The following is a 12,592-nucleotide window of genomic DNA, read 5'->3' on the forward strand; positions in this document are numbered from 1 at the left end:
CGTGTGTATTACAGTGTATTACATATTTGATTATAATCGTTTGTGTAATTAATTGTATGTATTCATATATTTTCGCTTTCTAAGTCAAAATCTCTGGTCTGTCGATTTAAAACGCCATTCTAAAGATCAATCAGTGTAAACACTTGTCTTTCTTTGGGTCACATGCATAGATTGTTTTGAGGAGACACACAAGGAGACAATATAGCAATCGATTCTGTTCATTGATTACTACTATTACATTTGTTTTCATCGGAGCCCCGTCGGTCTCAAGGCATTGGCGTGGGCAGGTTCCTAACGTTTAATGTTAGTTTTTTTTTTATTATTATTATTTTATTTTTGGTCCCCATCTCAAAGACCGAGCGCTTTAACTCTCCTCGGCCAATGCCAGGTACTTGGGTTGTGTAGAACCTAAGAACACTACTAACGGAGGAGAAAAGTGGGCGACATCATCCATAGCAACCCAAAGGTCACGACCTCTCCTCTCTGATTGAGCCGAGACTTATAGCGTGGGAGGACTTCTGGAAAGAGAAATGTGTTTAATAATTGAAGTATGTTAGCTTAGATTACTTGGTTGGGGGGGGGGATGTCAGAAGGCGAACGTACTGTTGTTGGAAATTAAATCATATGTGTACATAATTAGTTCATAATTTAAATTAGAATTGGTATTTTAACACCCCCCCCCCATCCCCCTTTCCTTATTTTATCCATTTCATACAATCAGAACATATCACATTGCCTACACTAGATCAAGAAATCTAGAAATTAGTTGATTTAAAAAACGGAGAGTAGGCGGGCGGTGCAGTTTCTTACCTTACAACTCACCATTAAAAACATTTAGTGTTAGTAACATAGTATTGTTAATATCAGGTGACCGAGCCTCGCTCGGATGAATAATTTGTTAAGGAAGGATATATACCCGAAGTCATTTTGAGAATATTTTTGTACCAGGTGGCCGAACCTCGCTCTGTTAAATAATTTCGGAAGGTTATATACCCGAAGTCATTTTGGGAATATTCTTGTAATTACGAAAATGAACGATCGGATAAAGACTACTAATCTGAAGAGTTGTTTTAGTGTTCTGTTAGTTCTAATTGTAGGCCTAATTGTACATGTCGATTAAATTTAAAGTCTTTTAAGTCCTCCTACAGTCTAGACAAACTACAGCTCACGTCCGTCTTATAGTTTTACAATCTATCTTTTGCGTAAAACTATTGTAGGCTTACTATTATTGGCTTGGAAGAAAGTCTTTGCAATGTAACTTCTCTACGTTATAGGGTAAAACATGCACTTAGTGACAAAGTAAAATGGCGCATTTTTTCTTATTAGACTTAAATCATGGCATTAGTTTTCTAAAGAAACGTTTCCGTGGGGCACCTCTGTTACGCCAAACAATATGCTCGTTACCCATACGGGATACGTGCCCTGCCCAGCCTGACAGTCGGACTATAGGAAGTTCATACCGGCTTTTGCCATCCATCCATCCTTGTGGTACTATGGCCTGCTTTTACACATCCATCCATTCAGATCTCTCCTGGCCCTAACTCCAAGCTTTTTACCGAGGTTTATAGTTAAATCAAAAGAGGCTGCAGTGTACTCAAACTCGTTGACCGCTAGATGGATATCATGTTTAGTGTGAGCAAGTAAGGCGTAGAGAAGCTGTGTTATGACCAGTTCCTTTGTTTTGGTACAGGAGAGGTAGACACTGAAGCATGAACACATGGTAATAATTCACCAGCAAAATAAAAATAATAATAAGGCTTGTCTTAGAGTCCGAAAATTAATGAGGATTGCAGCTGTGACCTACATATCTTGCCACATCCAGGGCAAGCATAACCATTGTCCGCGATGCTCGATTAAGATTTTCTTTTAGCGTCTGCGTCTGTCCTCGGCAGCAAATTTTCTTTTGGTCTCAAATGTGTATCCGCGGCCTTTGTATAGAGGGAATTCTTTAAGTCCGACAGTTACGCTGGACAGAGCAGTATCCTATATGGGAGACGAATCTTAGACGAACGCATGCCAAAGGCAGTGTTTTTTTTGGTGAGCTAAAAAGTGGTTGACGTAACACCGAAACCCTTAAAAGACCAGCTTATGGCGCAAACTTGACTTAGCTGACATAGAAGAGAGCACATGGTTGCATGCAACCTCAGAACGAGACAGCTGGAGGTCACCAGCAAAATAAACAACAAAGTAAAAGGTATCTACACCGCTCTACACAATTAAAGTGTAAACAACTTATTAAGCACTTAAAACACAATAACTAATCATATATCGGCACATTTAATTTCATTACTTTTCTTTCATAGTTCTATAATAAATCAATCTACATTAAGATGGTGCGCAAATGTTTCATTAGGTCTATTGATTCTTTAGAACTCGTTATTGTTTGCAAAGAAATATATTAGTGTACTGCGGTAAGCCTAGTGACGTAAGCAGCGTTTTTCCCGTTTACGTCATGGAAAATTTTCATTCATAAAACATTCTAGCCAAAACTAATTTTTCGATAATGAGGCATTTTCAAACCGATATAACGGTCGACCTCGAGTTTTCCCGATGTGGCCAATGAGTTGAGAATTTTTTTCTCACTATTATGCACATACCATGAACTTTTAAAGAAAATCGTTAGAGCCGTTTTCGAAATAAAATTTATATATATATATAAATATAAATATATATACATACATACATACATACATACAAGAATTGCTCGCTTAAGAGTATAGGATAACTCCGCCATGCGCACCGCCATCTAAGCAAGAAGGTGCGCACTGTGATAAACTAGACTGAGAAGGATGTCAACATTAGGAAGAGAAGAGAGAACGATTTCCGCCCAAGTCTAGAGCTGATGTAAAGATGCTGTGCTCAAGACATGTTGTTCTACATGTATTTGTGATGTCCTGTAAATAAACATCTATGTCTCGTTGAGTTGCCTCCCTTCAGTTATTACAGTATAGATGTTTTGAAAAAAAAAAAAAAGGACAAAGGGGGGGGGGGCACGTCTTGCAAGAACATTTAAGCATGAATTGAACAAGTAGGCCTAATGAAAAAATAAGTCCAACTTTATGTTCAAATAAAATCGGATCCGGATCGAATCTGATACGGGTTATATCAGATCAGACTGGATCTGGTCGGAACTGATTGGATCGGTTCGGCAGATCAAAGTCGGATTGGATTGAATCGTATAAGTATTTTTTTTTAAGTCTTGTTTTGGGGATGGAACCCACGACATTCGAGTTATTAGCACGACAATCTATCAACTTCGCTGCCAGTTTCGGAATTTAGAGTTCCACCGAGCCAACCTTTTTGCTTCCATGAAGAGAGTGTAAGGAATTGAACACATGAAAATCAATTACTTTTTATTGAACACTTCGTTCATAGCACACTTTTAACCACTTAAGTCTTAGTTAACAAAAAATTCAAATATGCCTCTATGTCATAGTTAAAGAGTCATATTTTATGTTAAAACAACAACATTCCACAATCATCAGAAAGGTTTGGTCGCTGTCAAGCATCTATTGCTCTTGGTACATCAAAAGGACGAAAGTATACATCCAACGTCGAGTCATCCATTCTTTTCCACCTGCGTTAGGGTAGATACAAGATAAAAGTAAAGCCTTCAATAGTAAATCAATCCACCTGCGTTAGGGTAGATACAAGATAAAAGTAAAGCCTTCAATAGTCAATCAATCCACCTACGTTAGGGTAGATACAAGATAAAAGTAAAGCCTTCAATAGTAAATCAATCCACCTGCGTTAGGGTAGATACAAGATAAAAGTAAAGCCTTCAATAGTCAATCAATCCACCTACGTTAGGGTAGATACAAGATAAAAGTAAAGCCTTCAATAGTAAATCAATCCACCTGCGTTAGGGTAGATACAAGATAAAAGTAAAGCCTTCAATAGTCAATCAATCCACCTACGTTAGGGTAGATACAAGATAAAAGTAAAGCCTTCAATAGTCAATCAATCCACCTACGTTAGGGTAGATACAAGATAAAAGTAAAGCCTTAAATAGTCAATCAATCCACCTACGTTAGGGTAGATACAAGATAAAAGTAAAGCCTTAAATAGTCAATCAATCCACCTACGTTAGGGTAGATACAAGATAAAAGTAAAGCCTTCAATAGTCAATCAATCCACCTACGTTAGGGTAGATACAAGATAAAAGTAAAGCCTTCAATAGTCAATCAATCCACCTACGTTAGGGTAGATACAAGATAAAAGTAAAGTCTTCAATAGTCAATCAATCCACCTACGTTAGGGTAGATACAAGATAAAAGTAAAGCCTTCAATAGTCAATCAATCCACCTACGTTAGGGTAGATACAAGATAAAAGTAAAGTCTTCAATAGTCAATCAATCCACCTACGTTAGGGTAGATACAAGATAAAAGTAAAGCCTTCAATAGTCAATCAATCCACCTACGTTAGGGTAGATACAAGATAAAAGTAAAGCCTTAAATAGTCAATCAATCCACCTACGTTAGGGTAGATACAAGATAAAAGTAAAGCCTTCAATAGTCAATCAATCCACCTACGTTAGGGTAGATACAAGATAAAAGTAAAGCCTTAAATAGTAAATCAATCCACCTACGTTAGGGTAGATACAAGATAAAAGTAAAGCCTTCAATAGTCAATCAATCCACCTACGTTAGGGTAGATACAAGATAAAAGTAAAGCCTTAAATAGTCAATCAATCCACCTACGTAAGGGTAGATACAAGATAAAAGTAAAGTCTTACATAGTCAATTAATGCTTTGAAATTTTAAATAGAAACCAATTGTTTGACATATAACTAATTTAATGAGTTGGTTCTAAAAGAAAATGTAATAATGCTCCCCCCCCCCCCTTTAAGGACTTTAGACGGATAGCATGCGGTATAGTTATTCTTTCTATTTATTTAAATGTAAGAGAAGTATCTACTGTTATATATATGATATCTAGTGTTTTCCTTTAAATACCGATACTAAAACGTATTGTCTACTATATTTGTACCATGTGTCTTCAATCATTTGTAATACTCCTTGCATTTTAGCCTCCGTACTGAGACTCAATGACTTTCAGGTATCTTGCAAATTTCCTTGGGGTTTCCCTGTCTCCGTTAAAGCCCCAGTTGTATCGTTATCAAGACCTCTCGCACAGTCATTGGTACGCTTCACTCTTAGAGAATGTTTAGAACTGTGACCATGCCATCCTGGCAGTGTTGGCTGTTTGAAATCGAAATTTTCCCAGATCTTAGCGAGCGAACTAGGCTGCTATTGGGCTATGTTCAGTGACATTGTTTTTAATCCTTTCTAAGTGCCGACGCTTGTCTGACTTATTTGGGCGTTTGATTTTCCTCCTGACTCCCCGGGATGTGCTGCATTGGTCCTAGTTTTTGTCCTACTTTTGTACTCCCTAGATCTGTTCCACTCAGTGACCATTGTCCGTGCACTCTCAAATTTATGTTAGTCTTTTGGTGGATCCATAAGTGTGCCTAGCTTCGCCAACCCTTTGCCTACAATTAGTTAGATCGAAATGCTTTCCCAGCTTACTTTTCTATAATTCTATTGATAGTTGTAGTGCGACGTAGACCAGGTCCAGATGTAGCTCGCGCTTACCAGATACGAAAGATTCGATAGGAGACCACTGTGTAGAGCAAGCACAGACTGTTCGCTCTATAAGTGACTGGCCCATCTTACAAATCTAAATGATGTCTGTCCGTTTGTTACGTACAAGTCAATTCGCTTAAAAATATTTTCTAAAGTAGTTTTAATGGCAATTGTACATTTTGTGAATAACTGTAACCACGGAGTGTATTTTACCATGTAATTTTGAAAGATTGGACTAGTATCGATCGGACAGGGAATTATAACTGGAATATATATTTTTTTTTTTTTTGCGAGTAGCTTCGGTAATATCAAAATTAATCTTTTGTCTCACACTCACGTGCACAGAGATTTTAAAAAAAAATGTGAATGAAAGACATTAAACAGAAAACAAAATTCAAAATGGATTTTCATCTGACTCGGTGGCCCGCCCTGATGAAAGTAGTCAAGAAAAGATACGATATCATGTGACGTCATTCCATTACAGGAGTCTTTAACATGTGACATGCCATTCCAGCTTTAAAACAAACAAACAAAAAATAACGGGGGAAAATGACTAGGACATTAACCTCAAAATGCCATATTCAATCTGAATCAATGATGTTTTAAAAATTAAGGTTTAAAAAAAAAGTGTTCTATAATTGAACATATAAATGAAAAGTGTCAATAGTAAGTCTACTTCTTTCTGCTAACGACTAAAAATAAGGTTGTTTGTTGTTTTTTTTTTTGTTTTTTTTTTTACTTAAAAGTTAGCAAGGCTGTTTAACTTTTTTTTTTTGGTTACGTTTTGACAAAATTATTATGAAATATAATACATGTTTAGTATATATTCATACACTGAGCATGCCATACAGTGTATACTTATATATAGATACAGATCTCGGTGTGTCTGGCCTGAAATCTGCTCCAACTGTTTAAACTTCTTTGACCAAAGTTTCTTGAAGTCCTTAGGGAACATGTTTTTGTCAAGTCATTAGGGAACATGTTTTTAGTCATCACCTTTTCTTTGTGAACATTGGTTCCAGCATTCCTCATTTGACGTTTGCTGTTCATCACTAGTATTGGTGTCTCTCTCTCTCAGGCTTTCTGTAACTCACCCGTCCCACTCTCAGGCTTTCTGTAACTCACTCCTCCCACTCTCAGGCTTTCTGTAACTCTCCCGTCCCACTTTCAGGCTTTCTATAACTCTCCCGTCCCACTCTCAGGCTTTCTGTAACTCACTCCTCCCACTCTCAGGCTTTCTGTAACTCACCGGTCCCACTCTCAGGCTTTCTGTAACTCACTCCTCCCACTCTCAGGCTTTCTGTAACTCACTCCTCCCACTTTCAGGCTTTCTGTAACTCACTCCTCCCACTCTCAGGCTTTCTGTAACTCACTCCTCCCACTTTCAGGCTTTCTGTAACTCACTCCTCCCACTTTCAGGCTTTCTGTAACTCACTCCTCCCATTCTCAGGCTTTCTGTAACTCACCCGTCCCATTCTCAGGCTTTCTGTAACTCACCCGTCCCACTCTCAGGCTTTCTGTAACTCACTCCTCCCACTCTCAGGCTTTCTGTAACTCACTCCTCCCACTTTCAGGCTTTCTGTAACTCACTCCTCCCACTCTCAGGCTTTCTGTAACTCACTCCTCCCACTTTCAGGCTTTCTGTAACTCACTCCTCCCACTTTCAGGCTTTCTGTAACTCACTCCTCCCATTCTCAGGCTTTCTGTAACTCACCCGTCCCACTCTCAGGCTTACTCTAACTCACCCCTCACACTCTCAGGCTTTCTGTAACTCACCCCTCCCACTCTCAAGCTTTCTGTAACTCAATCCCACTATCAGGCTTTCTGTAACTCACTCCTCCAACTCTCAGACTTTCTGTAACTCACCCCTCCCACTCTCAGGCTTACTCTAACTCACCCCTCCCACTCTCAAGCTTACTCGAACTCACCCCTTCCACTAGTTCTTGCTAATTATGCAAAATTATTGGCTTTCATGTCTCTTAGTGTGATCAAAAGTCCTTACATTAAAATAATATTTACTTTTCCCCTTTGATATGTTGCTCTCATTAGCCATAAACAGAACTATTCTTTCTGATACACATTTGATTTAATTGTAACACACAGCTCATTGCAGATGTTTTTGAAAAGTTAATCTTATTTTTGTGGGCATTTCTAGTGCATGGAGCAAATGTTTGGAACTTGTTCCCCATTGAGATAAAACAAAGCACATACTTCACTATATTCAAAAAGAACATTAAGACCTACAGTTCCAAAATGATTCAAATTAGTTTGCACTTGAACTCTGATGTTTATGTTGGTTTTTCTCTCCTAGCTCTTAGAGCCTGCATTATGTTTGTTAACAGCGCTTAATTTTATCTTTGGTTTCTTCACTAGTTCTCCACCTTTATTACTTTACATTTAACAACTCTTTGTTCTCTTAGCATCTTGGATGATTAGATCTAAGTAGTTCACTAGAAATCTCTTGATCCATAGCAAACTGGCTTTCAGGCTTTCTCTTTCTTTATATTTCCCAGTTGTGTTTATCTGGCTATAAAAGTCACGCCTGCCATCCCAGCCATTGGAGGTGCATTGTTTATATTTGTTATGGCCACACTGCTGCGTACCAGCTTCAGTGACCCTGGGGTTATACCCAGAGCCTCAGCGGAAGAGGCAGCAGAAATGGAGAGGCAAAATGGTAATTTATTTTTTTCTGTTTATTTATTTTATGTATATTTTGTGTATTGACCATTAGGTTACTTGAGTAGATTATCAAATGCAAAAGTTGAACTTGTTGAAAATGCATGGCAATTGATTCACTTATTTAGCTTTCAAACAAACTTTACAGGCCTTTTAAGTAAAAGGTAAAAAGGTACCTCTTTCACACCTTGTGATCTGTTTCTATGGGCAACTATTAAATAGGGTGTCAAGCACACCAACTAACCAGCTCTACTTCAGCAACCTATGTTAGCTGGGTGGCCTCGGTCTTCCTAAAAATATCCAAGTTCAATGTCTGTCTTCACTCTGATTAAACTTGAGGAAGCACCATCATGCCCCTTTCATTGTTATTTAGACCCTTGATATTTAGACCCTTGTATAAGGTAACTAAAAAAATGTAAAATAATAACTTTTTGTTGATGTGTGTGTTTTATGCAATAGTTAGGGTTATGTCATGGTCTAGCTACTTAGATTTACAAAGTAGTAGGCCTATATCTGCTATTGGCTTTTTTTTTTTTTTTGTTTACATTCTCTATATTAGTATTTTATTATATTAAAAAGAAGTGTTGTCTTAATTTTTAAAAAGTTGTGTAGTAAATGATGAGTTCTATATAGTATTTAAATATTTCCTAGCACAGACACAGTAATCAAGAAAGTATCTGAAATCTGTTTGTAAATCTATTTATTTATTTTGTTCTTTCATTTAGAAGTAGCCAATCCTAACTCACCTGGGACATACAGGCCACCACCCAGGACAAAAGAGGTTGTGATCAAAGGCCAAGTCATCAAGCTAAAGTATTGTTTTACCTGTAAAATATTTCGCCCACCCAGGGCATCACATTGCAGTTTGTGTGATAACTGTGTTGGTGAGTAGTTAGCTTGATATCTTAAGTTCTGTGTGCCCCAAACATTTTAGTTTGTGTGATAACTCTGTTGATGAGTAGTTAGCTTGATATCTTAAGTTCTGTGTGCCCCAATTATTTTAGTTTGTGTGATAACTCTGTTGATGAGTAGTTAGCTTGATATCTTAAGTTCTGTGTGCCCCAATTATTTTAGTTTGTGTGATAACTCTGTTGATGAGTAGTTAGCTTTATATCTTAAGTTCTGTGTGCCCCAATTATTTTAGTTTGTGTGATAACTCTGTTGATGAGTAGTTAGCTTGATATCTTAAGTTCTGTGTGCCCCAATTATTTTAGTTTGTGTGATAACTCTGTTGATGAGTAGTTAGCTTTATATCTTAAGTTCTGTGTGTCCAAAACTTCACTCCTTTTCGTGGTGATATCAGGTTTAAGTGATAAAATAAATATTCTCAGCACAAGACTTTTTTTTTTTTTTTGAAGACTTTGACTTTGTCTAATCTTGAACTATCTACTATGTTTGACTTGTTCAGTCTACCAAGTGTTTTGTTGTTTCAAGATTAGTCCTTCAAAATAGAAGCTAATATCTTGTTTATTTTTATTTCAACAAAAAAAGAGGGTTTACAATTAGTTAGTCTATTAATGAATATTAAGAAGTAAAAAGAAAAAAAGAAAGACATTGGGATATTCTTGAATTAAAGTTAGATGTCTTAATATCTTTTTTTTCCTGAATGATTTCACTTTTTTTTTTAAATTTAAAATCTGGAGTGTCTAGATCTAACATTAATTTTAAATTGGGATAAAATGTACTTTTTGATAGTCACTAGTATAAGTATTTTTTGAAAGAAAAAATGGCTAATTTTGTTTTTTTCATGTCTTGCACGTGTGTTTTGACAGAGTAATTTTGTCATTTTCATTTTATTAGTAAATAGATCAATATTTATTGTTCATTTATTAAAAATCAAAATGGGATATAATGTGTTGACTTTGTTTCTCTACACAGAACGGTTTGACCATCACTGTCCTTGGGTTGGCAACTGTGTTGGCCGGAGGAATTACCGCTATTTTTACTTGTTCATTCTATCATTATCTTTATTGTGCATCTACATCTTTGCTTGTGTGCTGACTAATCTTATATTACGTAAGTACACACAGTTTTTGTCACTGTCTGTGTATTTGACTTTATTTTAAACCTTTTATGGTGGGAGGTACAAGTCATTATAAAGGAACATCATTATCTATCACTCATCTATTAAAAAAAAAGATCCCTGTCTAGTTGTTAACTTAAAAGATAATGTCTGTTCAAAGCACTCATTAAGAATATGTTCACTAAGTCTGTTCATTTCTTAAGAATATGTTCACTAGTCTGTTCATTTCTTAAGAATATGTTCACTAGTCTGTTCATTTCTTAAGAATATGTTCACTAGTCTGTTCATTTCTTAAGAATATCATGGATGTATTCACCCCCCCCACACACACACACACCTTTTCAATCTTTGAAGATTGCTCTGACCAAATGGGCCTTCTTTTACACTGACTATGTTGTATGATTTAGATTTTTTAATTATTTTATTTTAATGTGCTCTATTGTTTTTCTTTTTACAAATGGTTGTTTCCTTACAGTTCGAGGATTAAGAAATGACAGTGTAGCGTATGCCCACTATGTATGTTCTCAAAATATTGCCATCACTATTACATGGGTCCATTGTATGTCACATCTCCATTACCTCTGCCAGCGCAGCCCTCTGTGCATTGGAAATGATTTGTTTGCTGAATTGATTTTTTTTTTGTTGTTGTTGTTGAAATTGTAATAGAAAACCCTGAAGTCAGTCACACTCGTCCTTTAACACTGATAGTGGACATGGCATTCTACTGCAAGAGTAACTTGATAGTTTAGTGACATTAGCAATAAAGAGTAACTTGATAGTTTAGTGACATTAGCAATAGTATTGTTGGTATTTTGTTTGTATTTAGCGACACACGTCCCACTTTTTGCTTGTTCATAGTTTTCGCGCAAATTATGCTTTAAAAAAGAAAACAAAAAAAAATGTCAGTTCTTAAGTTCAAGAATATATAGGTATGCCTATATTTAAAAAAATAAATGTTGCTGCTAAATACTGGTCACTAAAACTTTGTGAAAGGATGCAGTTCCTTAGCAAGTTCATTCATCTGTTGTACGTATTGCACATATGGATAGATGCCAGGTCGTATGTCATGCGCTTTTGTTCTTGGTTCGAACCCGCCCCCGCCCCCCCCCCCCCCCCGGCCGTCCTGCAAGAGGTTATGATTAGGACATAATAATCTTCCTTTCTGAAGGGACATCCGAAACGTACAAATCATACAAGTATATATAGTCACCTTGTTTTTCTGTGTTATTCTATGTTCAAAGATAGGAGACATGTACAAGCTTCTGATTAATTAATTATACATGTAATGTCGGCGTTATACTTGCGCATAACACAAAATAAGACATCGGACTTTTGACCGCTTGCACACACACACACACACACACACGCCTACTGCTCGACACCACGCCAGTTGACTCACCACACATTTTGTTTTTTTTTTGTTTCTCGGCACTGACAGGCACCGCGGGGTAAGAGAACATAGATATTTGCCTTGGCGCTGTGTTTGGCAAAGAGCGGATGCTCCATGGCATTTATCGATCTGGTTGGACCAAGCCAGATCAGCACACCAGCGTGTTGCTTGGGGTTCTCAGGTGCTCAACACCTCGCGCTGTGGTTATCACATTAGGTCCTTTTACTGCCCCTAAGAACACAAATGTTTCTTGTTCTATCAGTAAAGCTACTCCCCACCCCGCCGCCTCCATGGTTATAGGCGCACGAGGTCCTAATGACATCACGGCCAGGCTGTCACTCGTACTTCTTATACCCCTCCCTCACCACCCCATCACTCTGTCTCCGAAGGACTAAATGGATGTGAAAGTATCGATTTCCAGTGGAGGGAGGGGTATTGTTGTGGTGCTAATCTAATCGTCCTTGGGGATCGATTGGCTCGAGTCATTCAGTGAATACCTATGGATGCCCTCTCCCCTGTTTCACTGTACACTTTCAGGCCCGCTTGAGCAGAATGGATTCGACTCTGTACTGCGAAGCATTGGCGAGTAACACGACCATAAGTTTCTTTTTCATCTCAATTGTAATGTCATGTATTGAGACACGTCTGCAGATCTATAGCATTGTTGAACTTCGACCTTTTCAAGTAGATTACAATCTGTTTGTAACGGAAACGGATGAAACAAAACGTTTCAAAGAAATAGCAGAACTGTTGTTTGTTTTTTCCTTCTAGAGAGGTCGTAATGTTAATGTAGTCCAAATCTTTGTTTAACTTTCACGAGGCTTTTTCATTTTCAGCTGTTGGAATCATCCAGCAATTCCTATTAGTCAGTTTGCAGACTTTGAATTCATATTTAAAAGACGTTACCGTTCATTCTT

The 12,592-nt window shown here is 37.4% G+C and overlaps 1 protein-coding gene across 9 annotated transcripts in view; it reads left to right on the plus strand.

Moving 5' to 3' along the window:
* The window catches only part of LOC106050585 (palmitoyltransferase ZDHHC14-like), a 70,017-nt gene that overhangs the window by 13,397 nt on the left and 44,028 nt on the right, over positions 1 to 12,592 (plus strand). For all 9 annotated transcript variants that reach the window (XM_013205575.2, XM_013205577.2, XM_013205576.2 and 6 more), the window contains exons 2-4: positions 8,100 to 8,260; positions 8,988 to 9,146; positions 10,141 to 10,278. In XM_013205575.2, coding sequence (XP_013061029.2) covers positions 8,100 to 8,260; positions 8,988 to 9,146; positions 10,141 to 10,278 — 458 coding nt within the window. The remainder of the gene's footprint in view (positions 1 to 8,099; positions 8,261 to 8,987; positions 9,147 to 10,140; positions 10,279 to 12,592) is intronic.

This window comes from Biomphalaria glabrata, chromosome 6, assembly GCF_947242115.1.
Source record: "Biomphalaria glabrata chromosome 6, xgBioGlab47.1, whole genome shotgun sequence".
In the NCBI taxonomy this organism is placed as follows: Eukaryota; Metazoa; Mollusca; class Gastropoda; family Planorbidae; genus Biomphalaria; species Biomphalaria glabrata.